Consider the following 19,559-nt stretch of genomic DNA (forward strand, 5'->3'; position numbering starts at 1 on the left):
CTATTGTGAAGATTATGTTGTTTTTCTTTTAATCTGTCTTTTATTACAGGGAGTCTCAGTCATAGAAACTGGAGTGTAGAGGGAAAATAGTTTTTTCTTCCCTCTAACTGTCATCAGTAACCCACGTGGCTATTGAGCACTTGAAATGTAGTTAATCTGAGTTGAGATGCCATGTAAGTGTAAATTGCATACCAGTTAAGACTTCGCATAGAAAAAATAACTTAAATAATGTAAAGGTTTCCCATATAGATTCCATATTGAAATGATAATGTATTAGATATATCTATCAGGGCAAATCAAATCTATTGTTAAAATTTTAAAAATACATAAAGCTGGGAGTAAAAAAAGGGACCGCCGCCTCCAGTCAGCTTTGTGACCGAGCGGAAAAGTCAGGCTTCTATTTGCGTAGTCATTTCATCATTACTCATTTTTAAATCTGCCTGTTCTTCGGATTCTCCTTTGAACATCTGGCCATTTTCATTATTCATGAATGACTGAAATCTTTAACATGTATTCCTCTTACATCAGTAGGAGAATCAAGATTTCTCCTTTGTTGAAAATTAATCTACAACACACCATTGTTCTCAGATGCCTCAGCCTGGCATTCTAGTTCCAGATTTTGCTGTTGGCCAGGCCTTTGTACACCGTGTTCCCCTTTCCTGGAACACCATGACCTCTCCTTTCCACCCTGCAGGGAACACCTTCTTTAAACTCCCCACGCAAGGTCTTGGCTCAACCTATGTCACCCAGAGTGGTCAGCAAAAGACGGTAGCTAGGGATGTTCATTGAATTCATGAATACACCTGCTGCCTAATGTATGCCTAGTCACTCTTCAAAACCCCAGCCCCATGGCCCATCTCACCTACTCACTCCCCCTCTGGGCATCCCCAGCCCTCTTGCCCCCTCTGGCCCATCTGTGCCCCTCATGGAACTAGGGATGTCTATTTGGCTCTGCGTTTCCCAGACAGGGAATTTCTCAAGGGTCCCAATATTGTGGAGGTCCAGAAGAAGGGGATTTGCCAACTTATCAAATGAATCACAACATTCAGAAGTGTTTATTAAACTGGTTTCAACATAGCACCGTTCTCATTGGGGCAAGATTCTTGATCTTGGGGCTGAATTTTGAGTGTGGGCTTCATGGAATGTGTAGAGTTTGCCTGGACAATGAGCAGAAGCTGCTGAGGGTCAGCGATCAAAAGAATAAGGGCTGGTGAACTCTTGCTCTTCTTCCATCAGCTTCCTCCAGGGCACCGGCCTCACTTGAAACGGACTTCCCTCTGGGAGCTGGCCAGGTGTTGGCAGACTTCTGGCTTCTCACCCTGGAGGAGAGGACCATGAGTTCCTGAAAGGAGACCCTACCCCATTGGCTGAATCTCTCTGTTCCCCATCCAATTTACCTGGTACAACCGGCAGACAAGGCTTAGGAGCTGGCTCAGATCTCTCAAGGGTTTCTGCACAGAGCAAGACAGGAAGTCATACAATACAGTCATGCAGAGATGGGCCAGAGGGAGGCGCCCAGGCTGGAGGAGCCCGGAAGGCAGAAGGCACGCTCTGTACAGGGGAGAGGAGCACTGGGGCTGGGGTTTTGAAGGGTGACTGGGAGTACATGAGACAGCAGATGAATTCATTAATTCAACAAACACCCCTAGCTGCCCTCTTCTGCTGACCCCACACTGGGTGAGAGGGGTTGAGCCAGAGGACAGAGCTGGGACCTTGCCTGGGGACTCAACCAACCCATGCCTGCCCCAGAAGGGGCCACAAAGGATGCTGAGTATGGCCCCTGCCTCCCACCTCCCAGACTGGTGGGCACATCCATCACCCTGGTCCTTGCCTGGAAGCAGGAGGCAAGAGTTCTTACCCCATTGACAACGACCCAGGGCACATATTTGTGGGGCGGCTGTAGATCGTTTGTAAGCTGGGCATTGGCATGCATGAGTTGCATGCCACGGTCCCCCATTGTGCACTCCATGATGGTGTCCGGGGACACCTTTGGGGCGTAGAGCTGCAGGCACTGAGGGTGGAAGGGGGTGCTGTTAAGCTGGGGCATTGCCTCAGCTTCCTCCCTGTTATCTCCCCAACGGTCCCGCCTCCAGCCCCCCAAGCCAAGCTTCTGTTTCCTCACTGGCAACAGGGACAGTTAGGACAGCAATGCAACTATACCCATAAACATCAGGCACTTAATATTTGCCTGAGTGGAGGGCTCAGGCTGTTCTATGTTCTACTTCCCATAACACCAGACCCACAGCCCCTGTCCCCTGCAGTGTCTCATTTTCCTCAGAGCTTCCATCCATGTTGTTCCCTCCACCAGTAACACCCTTCCTCCTCCTTCCCCAGAATCTCCTGAGTGCATCCTCCTCCTCTGCACTCCTCTGGTTGGGCCCACTTTGACTCTTCAGGGTTGAAGTTGTCTCAGCAAGGCCTCTTGGGAAGGCCAGATGTTTGATGAATGAATAAACAACCAGGGCAGATGAATCATCCCTTTGGGAGTTTTTGCAATCCTCCAGGGACGTAGGTGGGCCTGTCCTGTCATCCCTATACCCCAGGTGAGGATCATCATCTGTGTCCCTCATATTTCTTGTTCAAACAAATCCAGCTCTGAAGCACCTCCTCCAGGAAACCCTGATCTTTGTTCCTTTGACTCAGAGATTGAAGTTTTGAGAGGAGAGGCCGCTGTTCTCCTGGGGTTGCACAGAATGTGGCTGTCAGGGACAGAACTTGAACTTGGGTGTGTCTGGGTGCAGGGAAGGCCAGGGTCCCCCAAGCCAGACCAAGAGAGGGGTGTTGCTCACCGGCTTCAGATTTTTCTCCATGTCATCCATTCCCTCCAAGCAGACAACAGCCAGGAAGGCCGCTTTTGGCTTTAGCTGGTCCAAAAGGCAGGCCTGGGGTTGGGGGAGGTAGGTAGGCAGGCAGGAGTGTGAGGTGGGCCCAGAGCACCCCAAGACCACTAAGCAGTGAGTGAAGGATTAATTAAATGGAGGCACACAGGCAGCAGGCGGAGCTGGCTGCAGTGCCCTCTGAGCCTCGCTTTGCCTTCTGCCTCAGGCAGTCTCCCGGCCTCTGTGCCCCTGGCTTGGGAACTCATGGGGCCGCTCACCTCCATCTTGTTGAGTTTGCACTCCAGCTCACCATGCTGGCACGTGAACTCCCACCTGCCACTGATGTTTTGTTCCTGTAAGGCAGCAAGGTGAGCACTGGCTGGCCCGTGGGGTGTCCCCCTCCCGGGCTGCATGCCTCAGTTTCCCTGGTGCCCTTGTACCTGGGCATTTCCATAAGGCACCAGTGTGACATTGAGAATCTCCAGGACCATCAGCCACGTCGGGAAGAGCTCTCTGACCAGGAAGTACCGGCAGCCAGAACACAGCGACTCATAGTAGAGGCTCACGTTGACAAGCGGGGCGTCAGACTTCCTAAGGGACCGCGGCAGGCACATCTGACCCGCCTGTGAGGGAGGGAGGAAGGGATGTGAAGGTGTAAAGCTCTGCCTGGTTCTCTTGCAGAAAGGAGCTACGAACAGTAGGTGCTCCATCTTGCTCTGCTCTCAGACCACGCTTGGTGGAATCCTGCCTCTGAGACTTTACAGCATCCTAAAATCTCCCTAAATCTCAGTTTGTCTGCAGAATAGATTTGACAAGAGACTTGCACAACAGTAGGCACTTAATTCATGCACGTGATTCTTGCTTTCCTCCAGGTGAGGTGAAACCCCTAGCTCAGGGGAACTGCATGCAGTAAGGATTCAAGGCACGCACATTCTGGTCACTGCCCTCAATCCTCCGTTCTCAGAGGTGCATACCACAGGGGGCTAATGCATGCTCACTGCTGCCACTTCATCCCCAGAGCCGTAGCCCTGGGCTGAGCAAGGCCCTACACTCAAGCCGACTCTTCATTTTTCTCAACCAGCCCGCGTGAACTTCTCCCAAGTTTTACCGCTGAGGCGGCGCCTAATATGGGCTTGCTTCCAGCTTCAGAGCTCAGGCTGTGTGCTGTGGGGGCGGGGGGGGGGGGCGGGGGAAAGCACGGGACGTTGTGAACAAGTCGCTCAGCCTCAGGGGCATCTGCTTGCTCTGCGCCAGAAACTCGGGAGCTCTTCCCTGGCCGAAAGGCACCCAGTAAGCAGCACCTAGTGAGTGCGCCACCGGCAAGCTTATCTGGGCTCGCCCTGCGAGAGGAGCCCCCATTCCCGCTCCAGATGTACACAGTGGGTATCCCGTGCACCCTGTTGCGGGGCGGGCGGGGCTGGGGTGAGGGACAGCTGCGCGTCCCAGAGGCAAAACCGCGAAACGCAACGACTCCGCGCGTGGCCGCACTGCCGGGCCATTAACTAGGGGCGCTTTTGGTATCGCCCAGGTCAGCGTCGTCAGGAACCCGGCCTTCCCCGGCGCCGTGTGGACGGAGGGTGGGGGCCGCCCGCCCACCGCCCCCGAGCCCGAGCCCGGGCTCCCGCGGGCCTGCGAGCCGCGCCACCGCCCCTACCTGGCAGGCGGCCGCCCCCTCGGGGCGCATTTCCAGCGGGGACGCCCGCCCCGCCGCGGGGACTTCCAGCAGCAGCAGAGGCAGGAGCAGCACGAGTGGCGGCCAGGCCATCACGGCGGCGGCGAAGATGCGGCGGCGGGAGCAGCAGCCCGGGGAAGGAGCCGCCTTTAACTGGGCGGTGGCCCAGCCTCCGAGCGGGACCCGCCTCCGGGCGCCCACGCCTCCCGGGCTCTGCGGCGGCTGACTAGTCCTCGTTGTTTCTCCCTCTGGGTCATCTTTTCCCAGGTGCTAGGTCCCCAGTGAAGCGGCCACCCTCGGATCTCCCCCACCTCTGGGGCACGTGAGGCCAGGCCGAGCGCGCCTGGAGAGGAGGGGAGGGGAGGGATTCAGAGACGGACACAGAGACACTTAAGGGGAGGGTCTCCACACGCCAGGTGACCCCTCTGGGAGCTGCCAGGGTGATCCAGCCTCCTGTCTCTAGGCCAGGGAGCCCTCCTGTGCCCTGGGATGGGGGCCATCCATTGCCTGGCCCAGGAAAGCACCTCATTTACAACTCATAGAACATGTCCCTGGCCCCTTCCAGGGTGAGGCCTCCCAGCCCAATGCTCCAGACCCACCAGCCAGTCCCACTGCGCTGACGCAGGCTTGATCACAGCTGGGCCAGAAAGGGGCCCCTCCCTTCTCTGGCCACCCTCACGCCCCCACCCCTGCCCCACTCCAGCTGGGGTTTGGGCATAGGAGGCTGGTGTTACTTCTTTTCATCCTCCAAGGCTTGAAGAGGGGGGCATGCCGGCATGCCAGCCCTCGGGGTATTCCCGCTGGGGGAAGGAAGCCCCAGGTGTAGGGGTACATTGATGGTGGTGGAGGGTTGGTGGTGTAGGACCCAAAGCCACCAGGCAGCCAGATTCAGGTTTGTCCTGGGCACCTCAGCTGACGGCCTCTCAGAGTCCCCTTCCATAAAATGGGAGCCGAGTGAGGCTTGGGGAATAAAGCCACCATGGTGAGCTCAGAGGCCAAGTCATCCCACGCTGGGGGTAGAAGTGGCACAGCTGGGTTTGTGAACCTGGGAAGCTGCTGGCGCAGGACAGCAGTGTGGGCGCAGAGAAGGGCCCGGATAAAGGCTTGGGGGCTGGGGTGTTGGAGGAATCCCCAAGGCATTCATAGTTTGCAGGGCCCCAAATGCCAGGTATGACACAGGACCAAACCCCCCGGGAGCAAACACCCAAACCTGGCCTGGATACAGACAGATCACTGGCAACACAGCCTGTGTGCCTGTCCAGCTCTGGTGTCTATACTCACAGAAGCAGATTTGGGAGCCAGGGTTTCCCTGAGGTCCCCGTGTCTGGGTGAGCACTACATCCCATCCCTTTGGACTCTGCACCAAACCCATTTCCTTCCTGAAGCCTCCACAAAACCAAGCAGCACAGCTTTGGGGAGTTAGTGTGTGTTGCCCGGTAGTGAGCAGGTAGGAAGAAATAACACTAAACATAATGGCTACAATTTTTCTGAGATTACACAGCACAAGCCCTATTGGATAAATTTCATAAGCAGTAACCCCACCCATTTGATGAACTTTCCAGAGACACCCTGGGGGCAGGAGTAGCAACTACTGACCCCACTTGGTAAGAGGAAACAGGATCGGAGAAGGGAGGTAACTTTCCCAAGGTTACCCAGCTGGTGGCTGAGTGAAGGCCCTGGCGTGTGGGCTGTTACCCTTTGCCTATAGGCTCTGCCTGGCTGGTCTCATGGGATTGGGAAAGTGACCTTTATTATGTCCACCCATGCCATGGGTGGAGTCCACCAGGGAGGCAGTGTCTGGGTTGGAGTTGTTTATGGGATACCTCCTGACTGGAGACACAGTGGGGACAGTGCTTAGGAAGATGTGGGGGCTCTCAGAGGGCAGCTTTGTGCATTCTGTTCATGCCCATGGGGCACGTTAGGCCCAGAGAACAGGTGTGTATTGGGAGGGGAGGGACAAGGAACAGTGAGCTTGGGAAGGGAGTCATGGTGAACGGGAGGCGTTCAGGCCAGAGGCCCCCTGAGTGCCAGGGGCTGGTGTGGAAAAAGAGGCCAGAAAGTAAGCGGGGAGGGATTGGCCCTGAGGGTATCAAGGACATGGGGGACCCCTCTGGGTGGCCTGGGGATTGTGACCACTGCCTGCCTGACGAGGAGGCAGCACATTAGAGGGGAGGTGACTTTCCCAAAGGCATGGCTGGTGACTAAGTGCAGGGACTCAAACCTGGTGGGGATGAGGTGGGCAGTACAGAGCCAGCCTGGACACTAGTGAGGAGCTGAGCCTAGGCCTGGGGTCCCTTGAGCAAGCAGGTGGGGAGTAGGGCAGAGCTCAGGGTTTGAGCCTCTGTGGGTGACCTTGGGCCGGTCTCTCAACTCTGGACACGTGCAGCTAAACTGGGCTGCAGTGGGGGTAGGTCGTCAGCCTGCATGGGTGGCCTGGAGTTAAACCCTGGGTCTGTGTGACCCCCTGAATGCCAGGACTGCCAGCACATGTGCTGCAGAGAAGCCTGTCACTGACAACAGAAGCATTCACCGTGTTCAATGTTTTATATCCATTATCAGTATCAACGTACCATACAAAACCTGCCCACCAGTCTAGCCGAGCAGGCAGGAGGAAGGGTCGGCGGGCAGCGTAAAAATCCAGGGCTCTTGTTCCAAAAGAGGAGAGAAGAGAAGGCTTTACAGTCAAGGAAGAATGAAATCAGAGCCCAACGTGATGGGAGAAGCCTCGGACTTGCACTGGTGCATCTTGGCCGCCCCTGCAGTGCCAGCAGCCTCGATTCTTGAGAGGCCTGGGGCTGGATGGGGCCAGCTCACTGGTTTATTTTTAATTATTTTCTATCTTAGGCAGAGCTTCTCAGTAGTGGCCCCCTCCTGGGGATAACCCTGTGGCAGGTTTCACTTCAGGCTTTAGAGGGGAAGTTGGGGTCTGTGGGGCGGGTCCCGCCCGCCCAGCCCCAAATGTCCCGGCTGAGGTTCTTGGAAGCGGCCAAGTGAAGTTCCTTCCTGCCCTGACCCCAGGTCTATGGCTTAAAAATTGGGGCACCCAGGCTGGGGCCGCACAGCCCAGGGGCCTCTGTAAACATGGCAGGTGCAGCCAGGTGGGGCTTTGGGGACCCCAGGGGCCTGTGGTGGGCAGGGCACAGGGTTGGGGGTGGCCAGAGCCATGGGTAGGGCAGTGCCCAAGGAGCAGGAGGGAATGGGGTTGGGGAGGTGGGACCCCCAACACAGACATGGAGGGAAAGACACCAAGAGAGACAAACAGATGGACAGATGCGGATAAAGACAATCACAGGGAGAGATGGAGAGAGACTCAGGGGAAGAGATGGAGACAGGCACACAACAGAAGAGAAACCAATGGAAAGAGACATGGGTTTCAAAGAGGGACATAGGGAGAAAGAGCCAGGGAGAGACCCATAAAGAGTCAGAGAAAATCCACAAGAAGAGGCAGAGACAGAGATGGAGACCCAAATGCAGCTGCTGCCGCAGGCTCTAGGCTCAGTGCGGCTCTGCTGGGCCAGTTCCCCTGCTCAGCAGTCAGCGGGCAGAGGCAGGGGGCCCAGGGCCCGGGGCCCGCACGGGATGGGCGAGGGTGACCGTGAGCGCATCATTGTGCTGTACCAGCGAGGCGTGCTGGTAGTGCAGCACCAGCTCCTTCAGTGACCCGTACAGGTTGTAGGGCTCCGCGAAGCCAAAGCCTGTGGCCGTGCGATAGATAACACAGTGCTTGGTGTCGCCGTCCACCCTGCAGGGGTGGGTGAAGGGGAGGTCAGGTGGGCCCCCACCGGGCCCTCCCACCTTGGCCCTACCAATCTTGCCAGTTGACCCCGTCGGGAGCTTGTGTTTCCCATTTCCTAGATCCCCCAGCTGGTCCTGACCCCACCATCTCTTGCCTGGGCACTATCCCCACTTCCTTCCCTGTCCCCAACTATCCTTTCTCACTGTGGCAGCCACCAGGGGGCATCTTCCCAGCTGTCCTCTCAAGACCTAGCACGGGGCAGGTGCTCAATGGGAGCTCTGGGAAGGAATGCGCAGATAACCCCCTCCAGCCCACTCTCGGCCGCCCCGCGAGGCACTCACACCACAGAGCAGGCATAGCAGCCCCGCTGGCTGCTCTCGCGGATGAGGAAGGTGCCATCCCGCTTGCCGCTCAGCATTTCCTCAGCCTGTGTGCGGTTGATCTTGCCCACATACCATGTGCGTTCTTCGTGGTGGGGGAGGTCGTCCTCATCCTCCATCAGCGCATACTGGCTGCGGGGGCAGCAGGGAGGCGCACTGGTCACTCAGCCACCAGCCGCCAAGGCCTCCCTGCTGCCTGGACAATGCGCCCTCCCTGGTGAACTCCTACTCATTCTGCAAAGCCCAGCAAAATGACCCCTCTTCTGGGAAGCCCTCCCTGCCCCTCTCCAGGTGATCACTCACTCCTCAGTCTCATTTTTGATCCCCAACCACTCGTTGATTTTCTTCTGCCGGGCGCCTTTCTGAGTAAGCCAGCTGGGAGGAAGAGGAAAAGTGGGCTTGTGCTGTTCCATGGTAGGACGCCCCCCCCCGCACTGGCCAGTGCAGCATGGCTGTAGTCAACAAGGGCTGACCTAGTGGTTGCTGGTTCTGGGTGCGATGCTCTGGATTGCCACAAGGGGCCAGCTTGGCCAAGGACAGCTTGAACCCAGCTGGGGCTCCTTGGGTGCTGCCAGGGAACCCAGCTATGTATTGTTTCTGTTAACACTTATTGAGACCCCAATACATGCCATCCCGGCAAGGTCTTACCACTACCACGGGCTCAGTCCAGGGGGCTGCACGCCCATGCGCCTCACACAGGGCAGCTGTCTCATCTGTACCTCATTTTCCTCAGGCTGTAAAGGGGAAGCTTTGCAAAAGACTTTGAGGACAAAATGAGCTTATGTGTGCCCAGTGCTTGGCACGGTACCTGCCACACAGCAGGTGCACAGGAGGCCCAGGGGGAGGGGGAAGCCCTTGAAGAAGCCCTCAGTGGGTCGGCGGGAGAGGTGGGGTTTGAGCCCAGGCTGGGGTCACACAGGTGGTACTCATGGAGTAGATTCTGTCCCAGGCTCCCAGTCCCCACTTCACAGACAACAATGAGGTTGAGGCTGACCCTCAGGTGGCCCTTCTGAGGGGGCCAGGAGGGGCCTGATTGAGAGGGAGAGGGGCGGCTTGTGGACAGAGGAGAGGTCCTGAGGGATAGGTGGGGCCACTTGGTAGTGAAAGTGAGAGATGCCTGCAGAGATCTCCTCACCAGGTGCCTTGCACCAGTGGGAGACCTGCACGTGAGCACAGAGCCAGGCACTCACACAAGATACTGGTCTCGAATCTTGCGCAGCTGCATCAGATCTGGCTTGAGGCTGTTCATGCGCTTGTCTATCTCCCGGTTGTCTGAGGCCTGGGCTCGCAGCTCCTGCTCCAGCTTTGTGCGGCTCTCGTGGATCTCCGCAATGCGAGATTTGAGTCGTTCTGAGTTCAGCAGGATCCTGTCGGAGGAATAGCTCAGAGGCATCAGAGGGCTCCCACCCTCTAAGCCTTTGCATATGCTGTTTCCCTGATGTCTTTTGCTGGTGAACTTTTATTCACCCTTCAAAGCCCATTTCAAATGACTCTGTCCCCCCCGTAACCCAGGCTGCCCTCTTTATTTCCTTTCTTTCCCCACTGCACTGTGACAGATTGGCGTGGGGTAGGGCAGGGCAGAGGCGCCAGACTCACCTTTGCATCTCTTTCTCATTGCCTTCACGCCGGAAGCGCTCCAGATATTCCTTGCTACACTTCTCTTGTGTTTGACCCTGCTCTTCGAAGATTTTGATGGTCTCATTGAAGGCCTCAATTGCTGTGCGCTTCATTTGTAGTTCCTGGAGGAGGGGGTGAATCTTAGCAATTCCTGGGACTCTCCACAAGTCCATCAGGTGAGATGAAGGCAGATCACAAGTCTGATATGGAGACTTTGTTCAGAGACTGTTCCCTTCACCAGGTGCATCATTCTTGTAAGCACCCGTTGTGCCAAATGAACTCCTATTCAGTCTTCAAAACCCCACTTCCCAAACCCACTCTTCCTTTAGTTCCTCCTTTGGGTACCTTACAAACACCTGGATCTGTTGGCACTGCTGAGAATTAGTGATTAATCTAGTTGCTACAGTTTCATGGGGTTGCTTCTCAGGGTAGATGTTGCACCGAGTACTTTCCATGTACCATCTCACAGAACCTGCCAATAGCCTCCTACAAAGTCAGAACTATTAATAAGGAAACTCAGGCTCAGGGGCTTCAGTCACTTCCACGATCACAGTGTTCTAGCCAATTCCAGACAGGAGTCTTGTCCATTCTGAGACTCAGATGACTCATCAGTAAGAAAGGAAACAAGAAAAAAATTCCTCAGGGACTACAGGAGAAATTCCTGCTTGGGATGGGATGTTTAATCTGAATAAGCTGCGTTATCAACTTAACAGAAGTTAATTGACACAGTCCTTTAACACAGTCCATGAGTGATAAAACCTCCCCCTTCCCTGTTTTAAAAGATGCTGCTCTTTTCCCCTGACCTCTGTGACTCTGTGTTGGTCAACCCATTGTCAGACTGATATTAGCAATTTCAATAACATCCAGGTTGAAGGTGATGGAGAAGTAATTAAGAGCCACAGTTCCAGTTTATAGGTGGGGAAACTGAGGCTCAGACACCCACAGAGGCTCAACTGAGACATCGCCTAGGTCTGGTCTGCTCCTGGGAGGCTGGTTAGTGCCTCCTCCTCTTTCTTTTTAAGCCATGTGCATTTATTTCAACCATTTGAGGGTAGTCTTGGTGCTCAGTGCCTGCTCTGTGATCTGGGAGCAGATGTCTGTGCCTGCAGCCTCACCACTGCCTCTCCGTGCCTGGGGCTCCCCATCTGGGCAGACCTGCAATACCTGGGAGGTGCGTGTGTACTCCTCGTAGAGCTGGTCATACTCGCGGCTCTTGTCCTGGTACTGCTGGTGGTAGACTTTGAGTTGCGCTCCCACTGCCTCCACACTGTCCTCCTTGACGATCTGGTCCTAGGGACACCCAGTGTGATCAGAGAAGGAACGGAGGCCCGGGACTGGCCAGTTGCTGCTCTCTCTGGCTCACACCCCAACCCCAGACCTGCTGGTACTTGGACACAGGGTAAAGGAGCCGAGTGTCCAATTTGGCGTTGTACTGGGCCAGCGACTCATGGCGGTAGTGGGTGATGAGGTCAACGACTGAGCAGAAGGTGAGCGGCTCTGAGAAGCCATAGTGCCCGTCCCGGTGGAAGACCTTGATCAGCTTGTTGTTCCCGCCTTTCCTAGGGGTGGGAGTAGGGTGGAGCCATCAGCAACTGGCAGAACCCGCAGCCTCAACCCCCAGACCCCCTGCCATGACTCGCACATATCCCACACCCCATGCAACTGTCTTCTGACCTGGATGTCCTCCCTCCCACCTCTTCAGTCATTCCGGGAGAGGCCCCCACCTGAGGGTCAGCGTGTATTCCCCCTGGATCTTGCTGGATGCATCTCGGACCAGAAAGGTGCCATCAGGTGTGTCCCGAAGTTTCTCATTCACCTCCTCCCTGTGAGGACACCCAAGATTGGGGACATCTACCCAGTGCCCTTCAGGACCCACCCACCACATCACACTGCACACATCAACCCTACCTGGAGATGTCACCCCAGTACCACTCAGCATCCTGCAAGGAGGGTGGACTGCCCCCATTGGCCAGGCCTACAGGGGCTAGCTTGGCCTTGGGGGGTTTAGGCGGCAGTGCTGGGGGACAGGAAGACAAATGCACATTGAGCACCCATTGTATACTGTGGTCGGCTCCCATTGCAACCGAGCCTGCTGATAACCCTAGTCAGCATTCATGACCCCCAATAAGAGAAAAATCAAGGCTGGGGGGAATCACCTGGGGGTGCCACCTCCTGTTCCTCCAGATGTTCTTGAAGCAACTTCTCCACCAGCAGTACAGGGAAGTCGGGGTTGGGCTCAGTCCTAAGGGGAAGGAGAGTGCGGTGAATACTGGGTAGGGCCTGGTGTGCACATGATCTTGCATGTGCAGGGAAGAAGGGTAGATGCTGCAGGCAGGTGTTGGAGGCCAACTCTTGTTTACATATATGCATTAAGCGTTCAATAAATGCTCACAGGACAAACAGGAGTCCCGCATCTGGTGTAGGGCAACAAAGGAAGGTGCGGGTACCACCCATGTGACTCCCCTTAGGTCTAGGACCCACTGTCCCAGGGCCCAAGCTCTGCTACAGTCTTCCTGGAAGCCGAGTCCCAGTCTTGTTACCCATTCTAGCCTCCACCCTCAATAGCTCTGGCCTCTTCCCCAGGACCCTGTGCACTGTTCTCGTCATCTAGACCCCTCCTGGCCTCGCCCTCTCCGTCACTGCCCGCTCACCCGTCGGGCGCGCCCCCTGGCGGCGGCGAGGGCGGTGGCGCATGGAGCACCAGCGGCCCAAAGGTGGCGCTCAGGGCCCGCACCGCGAGACCAGGGGCGGGTGCGCGCCGGGCCACCCGGCCCAGGTGCTGGAGCAGGAAGCGCAGCGTGAGCGCGCGGTGAAGCGGCAGCGTCGGGGGCTCCAGCGTCGGCCCCACGGGCTCCGCGGCCTCTGCGGACATAATGGCCAGGGCAGGATGAGCCAGGGACGGCGCCCGTGCACCCTTTGCCCCTTCCCATCCTGGGCTTCCCGACAGCTCACCCCGCAGGGCCCGGCGCGCCTCGGCTGCGGCCTCGGGCGTTACGAGGGGCGCGGGCAGCGCCAGCAGGAAGCCCTTGACGCCGTCCGACAGGGCTGCAGCGTCCCACTGCTCCACGTCACTCAGGGACCAGTCTGAGGGCGCAGGGGCTCACATGTCAGTCAAGGTGGCCTGGCCAGCTCCTCCCGCACCCTGCCCATCGCAGCTTCCTCTCACCTGTGCGCGTTGCCGGCGGCTCAGGCCTGTAGAGGGATTCGCTGTCTGGGCCTGGGGGAAGGGGAAGGGTGGGTCAGCTCCACGCCAGGCAAGACAAGCTGTAGGGGGCCTGGGGTGGCTCTCAACCTCCCAAAGATAAGAGCAGGAGTAAGGGCGGGAGATGGTGGCAGAGGACACAACATGTGCGGTGGCAGATCTGAGGTTCACATTCCCATCTCCCCTGGGGTCATTCCTGCCCCAGTTCAGCGTGGAGACCCCGAGCACTCAGCCTTAGCTTCTTCTCATGCAGAGTGAACCCAGCAGCCCTGATAGAGGATAAGCTGCCCATAGCCAGAGGTAAGCAAGCAGAGTACAGGAGCTGCAGCCAGGCTGAGGCTCACCTGTCCGCTCAATGGCCTCCACAAGCTTCACCAGGACTGGGGGAGCCACGTCAGGCGGAGAGAACTGCTCAGGCAGGTCAGGGAGCGTGAGGCCTGGCAGGAGTGGACAGCATGTTGGCAGGGTTGTTGGAAGGTCCCCAGCCCCTCTTTTTGCCCCCTGGACCTCAGCTCGGTCAGCTCCAGGCAAATGCCTGGCATCTGGACCATCATCCTGGGGAAGCCCCAAGGCCCAGCTGGAAGGGCTGGGAGGGCCCAGTTGGTGGGAAACAATTTTCTGGAATAAAATATCAGCTCACACACACACATAACTTTAGACGGACCAGCTGTAGCGGGTTACTTAGCATCCTCTAAATGATATGTCCACATCCTGATCCCTATGACCTTATTTAGAAATAGGGTCTTTGTAGATATAATTAAGGTAAGAACTTGAAGACCAGGTCATCTTGGATTTTAAGGACCCTAAATCCAACGACCGGTGTCTTTATAGGAAGAGAAGGCCATGTGACCACAGAGGGAGGGGCTGGGCTGACACTGCCACAAGCTAAGGAACACTGGGGCCATCAGAAACTGGAAGCAGCAGGAAGAACCCTCCCCTAGAGTTTCAGGAGGCCTTGCTGACACCTTGATTTTGGACTTGCAGCCTCCAAAACCATGAGAAAATAAAACTCCTGTGGTTTGAAGCCACCCAGTTTGTGGTAGTTCATTGCAGCAGCCACGGGAAACTCATACAACAGGTTAGAGCTATGCAACCCTGGCACAGGGACCTGCCTCAGTTTCTTCAACTAAGAACCTGGCCGATGGCATCATCTCTCCTTTGTTAGTAGGAACAACAAAGTGGTTGAAAAGGGGTAAAAGGAAAACATCCCTGTCTGGATCAGAACACCTCATTCCAAGGACCTTTCTTCATTTTCTAAGTCATTTTACTTTTAAAAAATTATTTCCCTCAATTTAAAAAATGCTGAAAGCCCTCCTGGTGGGAGCCAGGGGCCTCCCTGGCCCAGCCTGCTCTGGGCCCTGCGTTTCCCGCTCCACTGGGCCCTTTGTGTTCAGGCGTGCTCTGCCACCATTTGATGCGGCCCGTGGCGGGGACGCCTTGGTACACAGCAGGGGCAAGCTGGGGCCTGCGGGGCCTCCCTGAGTGATGGGCCAGGTGGCGCTTCAAGCTGAAGAAGGGCAGGCCCAGCCGTGTCAAAAATGCCAAAAAAAAAATAGGGGAGAGGAGGTGAGTGACGTCCTGGCTGGTGGGGGGACTACAGTTCTGAAATCCAGCTCTGAAATAGGACTGTAACCATTTTTCAAAACGGGGAGGGAGGTCCCATCAGGACAGACGCCACCTCTGTCTTACAGGGGAGAACCTGAGGCTCTGAGAGGGAGCAACCTTCCCCTGGGGACTGAGTTGACACTGGGGTTCAGAGCTCAGTTCTCTGCTTGGGGTTGAATCAGCATGTTGGTTAGTGGTCTCGGGGTGCTGGAGGGTCACAGCCTGAGGTGCAGAGGGGCCAGTCCACCCCCTTCCCACATGAGGAAACTGAGGCCTGGTGAGGGCTGGCCCTGGCAAGGCACATGGCTTGAAAGATTTGGAGGGCAGGGCTGGGTGGACACCGCGAGTGGGCAAGTGTGCGGTGGCTGGCCTGAGGCCAGGCAGAGGAGGGAGGCGGCTGTTACCAGGGGGAGAGGCAGACTCTGGCAGGGAGCCCGGATGGGGCCGCCTCCTGCCCCTCCGGGCCGGGGAGGTGCCAGATGCTACAGGGCTCTGGCCAGCACCACACCGTCTGGGTGGTCCCTATTCTGCCCCATGCTGTGGGACTCCGGCTTGATCCTCTTTGGGCATCAGTGTCCCTCTGGCCCAAAACAAGGCAGGCCAAAGGATAGGGCCGTGGCACCTCCCAGGGCCGTGGCTTTCACTGGGTGATGGCCTCAAGTGGGTGGCTTGACCCTCTCGCACCTCAGGGCCTTACTGGGCTGCTGGGAGGATCAGAGCAGACTGCACCAGGCATTGCGCAGGCATCCCCACAAGCAGAGCCTCAATTTCCCTGGAGCAAGTCCCACAGAGCAAGTTCAGCACTCACTCAGTTCACTTGATTCTCCTCTCAGCACATCCCTTGGAAGTGGGGATGGCCAAAGGTCTTTGGGGAGGCGTGTGGGGTCTTTGCACCGAGTGTGCTGCACGGTCTTGGCTGAGCATCCTGCCCTGTTTTGGCCTTATGGCTCCTTTCATTTTGGAAACTGGTTAAAATCAGGGTAACAAAGGGTGTACTCAAAGGACTCTGTCTGCAAACCACAGGAGGAGGCTAAATTGAGCCTCTGAATCCTCCCGAACACTCCCCATTATCATCAAAATTAGCCTTATGAAGCCCAAGGCCTTATCAATCTTATGAAGCAGCCCCTGTTGCCCCTTCCTTCCTCACTCTCCTCAGCAGACCATTATGGCCCCACCTCCCGGCCTTTGCCCTTGCTGTGTCTGCTGCCTGCAGCCCTTCACATCCAGCTCTCCCCATGTGAGACTCCCTCCTCAATGAATCTGTGGTTACCAAATCACAGTCTTATCACTTCTTGAACCATAAGCCCCACGAGGGCAGGGCCAGGCCTTGTGCCCACTGCTGTGTTCCCAGTGTGGTGAAACGCATCCAGTCCTTGACACTTGCAGACTGACTAAATGTCCTTATTCCTCCTCCCCTGGAAGAGGCCCCACCGCCCCACTGCCCCACTGGAAAGAAGAGGAAACAGAGTCTAAGGGAACCCTGCCCCTTCCAGGGCCCCTTTCTGCTGCTCACCTGGCTCGGGGGGCCCCTCTCGGGGCCTGGCAGGCAGTGGGCGGGGACCACGTGGGCGAGGGCCTGGTCGGGCCAGGGCCACTGGCCCCAGGAACTCAACATAGGTGCCGGGGAAGTCACCTCGCTGCCGCGTGCGCTCGTTGAGGCCAGGCATCCAGCCTACATTCTGTGGGCAGCGTTCGCTGCCCTCGGCCACTCCCAACACCTGCAGGGCTGCCCGGCTCACCACCAGCACATCACCTGGCAGCAGCTCCAGGTCCTCTGGCCGCTCCCGGCGAAATGGGTACAGAGCACGATACTGGAAGCCTTCAGCACCAGCCATGGCTTGACAGGGTGGAGTCTGGATGATCAGGTGGCTGCTGAGGGTCCTAGTGGCCCCATCAGCCAGGGCGGAGGCCTGGGAGGGTCTGCTGTGTTGGCTTGGGGCACTCAGACAGTTATTTCCACCAAGAAGTTACAGGTGATCACGGGGGCTGCTCACACCCTGCTTCCCATTATTCCACCACCTTGACAAGGGTTACTCATTGCTCCATCCACGTCAACTAGTAGGAGGGGGTCAGCAGCGTGGTCTCAGGTCACCCAGCCGCTGCTTTCCCCCTCAATCTGAAGGGCAGAGCCAGGCTGCTCACTCCCTCACGTGGTGGGCCATCGGCGCCCGAGGCTGGCGGCTCTTCCAGCTGCGCCAGACGAGGGGGCCGAGGGCACAGGCCGTCACCATGCTTGGCTGGGACACTGACCTAGGGAGAGAAGGGCAGGGCAGAGTCAGAGTCAGCCAGGTTTCACTCCTCCCTGCCCTAACTCAGAGATGGGCCCAAATTATGGGTCAGAATCCCTTAACTCACCAGGTAACTTTGGGCCAGTCCATACCCCTTTCTGAGACTCAGTTTCTCTGGCTGTAAAGTGGGTATAATAACAGCCCCCCCTTGGGGTTGTGGGGAGTGGAGCTACCAAGAACCTTCTCTGGGCATACCACATGCTCAGCAAACAAGCTCTTAATCGTCCTTGTTAAACATGGAGAAACTGAGGCTCAGAACAGGGAGGTCTTTGTTAGGCTACTAAGTAGGCCAGAAAACCAGGACTCAAAAACCAAGATCTACCCAATTTCAAAGCCCAGGATGGATTCAGGAGGTAGTAGCCACAAGGCCAGACAGTTATGTCTGGGGCAGGTAGGGTGCCATGGAGACGCTCAGGGTGTGGGTGCTGTGGAAGCCCCAAAGAGGGGTCCAGGTAGCATAGAAGGAAGCAAAGAGGTAGGGAGTTCCAGGACAAGGCCCCACCAATGGGCAAAGGCCTAGAAGTGTCTTGAGCAAATGAATCTTTGGTCTCTGCAGGGGATGCGCAAATAGGGGCACTGAGTGAAGAGGCTCAGTGAGGGCCCAGAGTAGGTGCTCAAAACATAAGGGGGGTAGCAGGAGACCAAGGGGACCTTAGTCCCAGGGTAGACATGAAGCCAGGAGAGGGTGGACGAGGGAGGGCACTGCACTGCAGCTGCCAAGGAGGTGGCTGCTGGATGCAGGGCCACAATCGCACCCCAGGAGCCCCCTGTCTGGGGGAGACAGAGCCTGATAGAACACACTCTCAGTCTCATCCCTGCAAGTTCAGTTCTGAGAGGTGGGGGGTAGGGGCTGGGGGGTGCTTTTCTAAAGGGCTGTCCTCACAGAGGCTAGGAGGGGGTACTGCCAGAGGGAGTAGTACATGCAAAGGCTTGACAGCCGGAAGTTGATTGCCAAGAGCTCAGGGTGGTTCTAAGAAAGCCGGGACCACGCTCGGCCTGGAGCGCCAGGCAGAGGATCGGAGCTTTATCTCCTCGACCACCGGGAGCCCCAGGAGTTGATCAAGCAGGGAGCAGAGTGTCCACATTACGGGGCGTCCCAACTAACCCACTCCCTGGTCCCTGAACTCCCATTCTACAGGTGGGGAAACTGAGGGCCAGCGAGGGGACATCCAGAAAACCGCCCAGATCCCCTTGCCGCCCGCCTCCGTGCCCCGGCGTGCGCACGTATGCACACGCTCCGGAGTGTGCGCCCAGGGAGCCAGCGCTCCCCGAATTCAAGAGGCGGGGTGGAGGGGCCAGGCCTGGCTGGGGGGTCCGGAGGCTGGACTCAAGGGCCTGCGCGCTCACGCGTGTTCAGACGCGCACTCGAGCCTGCGTGCACCCGGCAGTCCAGCGCCGGGAAAGGAAGTGGGTCGACCCCTGACCTTCCTGCACCCAAGTCTGCCTAACACAATGCCTGGGTGCCCCTCAATACAGCCAGACGCCCCACTCCCGCCAGGGCTTCCTTCCATTTGGGGTGGCGACTCCAGTCCCTTATTTCTGTCTGGGGGGGTTCCCTCTTTCCGGCCCCACCGTCCCGGGCAGGCTGCACTGTTGCCAGGTCGAGTCCGAGGCCTCCCGCTCTTTGCGGCCCCCGTTCCCGCGGGGCCCAATAGAGCCTAGCGCTCGCGTTTAGGCTTCCAGACTCTGTCGGAGGGTCCCGCATTTGAGCGCACCCCCAGCCCCGCCTGCCAGGCCGGCCCGGCCAGACTTACCGGATCGCGGCCGCCACCGCCGCTGCAGCTGGGGCCGCCGTCACGCAGGGCCAAGTCCGACCCGCGGCTCCACCGCGGCCGCCGTCGCCGCAGCCGCGGGATCCCCGCCTTCGCCGCCGCCGCGGTACCGAACGGCCGGGCCCGCCCCCTGCGGAAATGGCCGAGCATTTTCGGGTCGGGAGGGTGACACGAGGCCGAGGCTGAGAGCGAGTGCTCCCGGAAAGAGCCGAACATACTCCCGCGGGACTGGAGGGTTGCGAGTGCTCTGAGATAGCCGATCATGTCCGGAAATAGCCGAGCGCAATCGGGTCAGACGAGGAATCCCGAAGCTCAGCTCAACTCGACTTGGGTGGGCTTAGAGACGTCCGAGCGATTCCGGAAACGGCCGAGCGCGCTACAGCTGGGCTGGCGGAATAAAGGCTGAGCCTCGAGACTGAGGAGACTTTCTGGAAAGAACCGAGTGTGTGCTTGGTCCCAAGTGGAGGC

The 19,559-nt window shown here is 57.4% G+C and overlaps 2 protein-coding genes across 2 annotated transcripts; both read right to left on the reverse strand.

Annotated features, from left to right (window-relative positions):
- Positions 1–1,024: 1,024 nt before the first annotated feature.
- Positions 1,025–4,647, reverse strand: IFI30 (IFI30 lysosomal thiol reductase). The gene is made up of 7 exons (XM_037022604.2): positions 4,474–4,647; positions 3,260–3,442; positions 3,098–3,172; positions 2,790–2,882; positions 1,859–2,011; positions 1,398–1,451; positions 1,025–1,319 (listed from the first exon to the last, which is right to left on the reverse strand). The coding sequence occupies exons 1-7, from the start codon at positions 4,582–4,584 to the stop codon at positions 1,257–1,259; spliced, it is 732 nt and encodes a 243-aa protein (XP_036878499.1). The 5' UTR covers positions 4,585–4,647; the 3' UTR covers positions 1,025–1,256.
- Positions 4,648–7,020: 2,373 nt separating this feature from the next.
- On the reverse strand, positions 7,021–19,229 carry PIK3R2 (phosphoinositide-3-kinase regulatory subunit 2). The gene is made up of 16 exons (XM_037022532.2): positions 19,074–19,229; positions 16,545–17,281; positions 13,771–13,863; positions 13,391–13,441; positions 13,177–13,308; positions 12,876–13,086; positions 12,381–12,466; positions 12,133–12,241; positions 11,949–12,047; positions 11,603–11,783; positions 11,389–11,514; positions 10,204–10,346; positions 9,798–9,974; positions 8,911–8,982; positions 8,569–8,739; positions 7,021–8,233 (listed from the first exon to the last, which is right to left on the reverse strand). Exons 2-16 carry the CDS (start codon positions 16,864–16,866, stop codon positions 8,026–8,028), a joined length of 2,181 nt encoding a protein of 726 aa, XP_036878427.1. The 5' UTR covers positions 16,867–17,281; positions 19,074–19,229; the 3' UTR covers positions 7,021–8,025.
- Positions 19,230–19,559: the final 330 nt, after the last annotated feature.

The sequence above is a fragment of the Manis javanica genome, chromosome 13 (genome assembly GCF_040802235.1).
Source record: "Manis javanica isolate MJ-LG chromosome 13, MJ_LKY, whole genome shotgun sequence".
NCBI lineage: Eukaryota > Metazoa > Chordata > Mammalia > Pholidota > Manidae > Manis > Manis javanica.

Excerpts from the sequence above, each read along its gene's own strand:
- PIK3R2 (XM_037022532.2), bottom strand. The coding sequence starts at position 16,866 with ATGGCTGGTGCTGAAGGCTTCCAGTATCGTGCTCTGTACCCATTTCGC. Across the intron at positions 12,048-12,132 it reads TACTGGGGTGACATCTCCAG|GGAGGAGGTGAATGAGAAAC; the intron begins GTAGGGTTGATG and ends GTGTCCTCACAG. Across the intron at positions 11,784-11,948 it reads GAATACACGCTGACCCTCAG|GAAAGGCGGGAACAACAAGC; the intron begins GTGGGGGCCTCT and ends TCCCACCCCTAG.
- IFI30 (XM_037022604.2), bottom strand. The coding sequence starts at position 4,584 with ATGGCCTGGCCGCCACTCGTGCTGCTCCTGCCTCTGCTGCTGCTGGAA. Across the intron at positions 3,173-3,259 it reads TGCCTTATGGAAATGCCCAG|GAACAAAACATCAGTGGCAG; the intron begins GTACAAGGGCAC and ends GCTGCCTTACAG. Across the intron at positions 2,883-3,097 it reads GCAAACTCAACAAGATGGAG|GCCTGCCTTTTGGACCAGCT; the intron begins GTGAGCGGCCCC and ends CCCCAACCCCAG.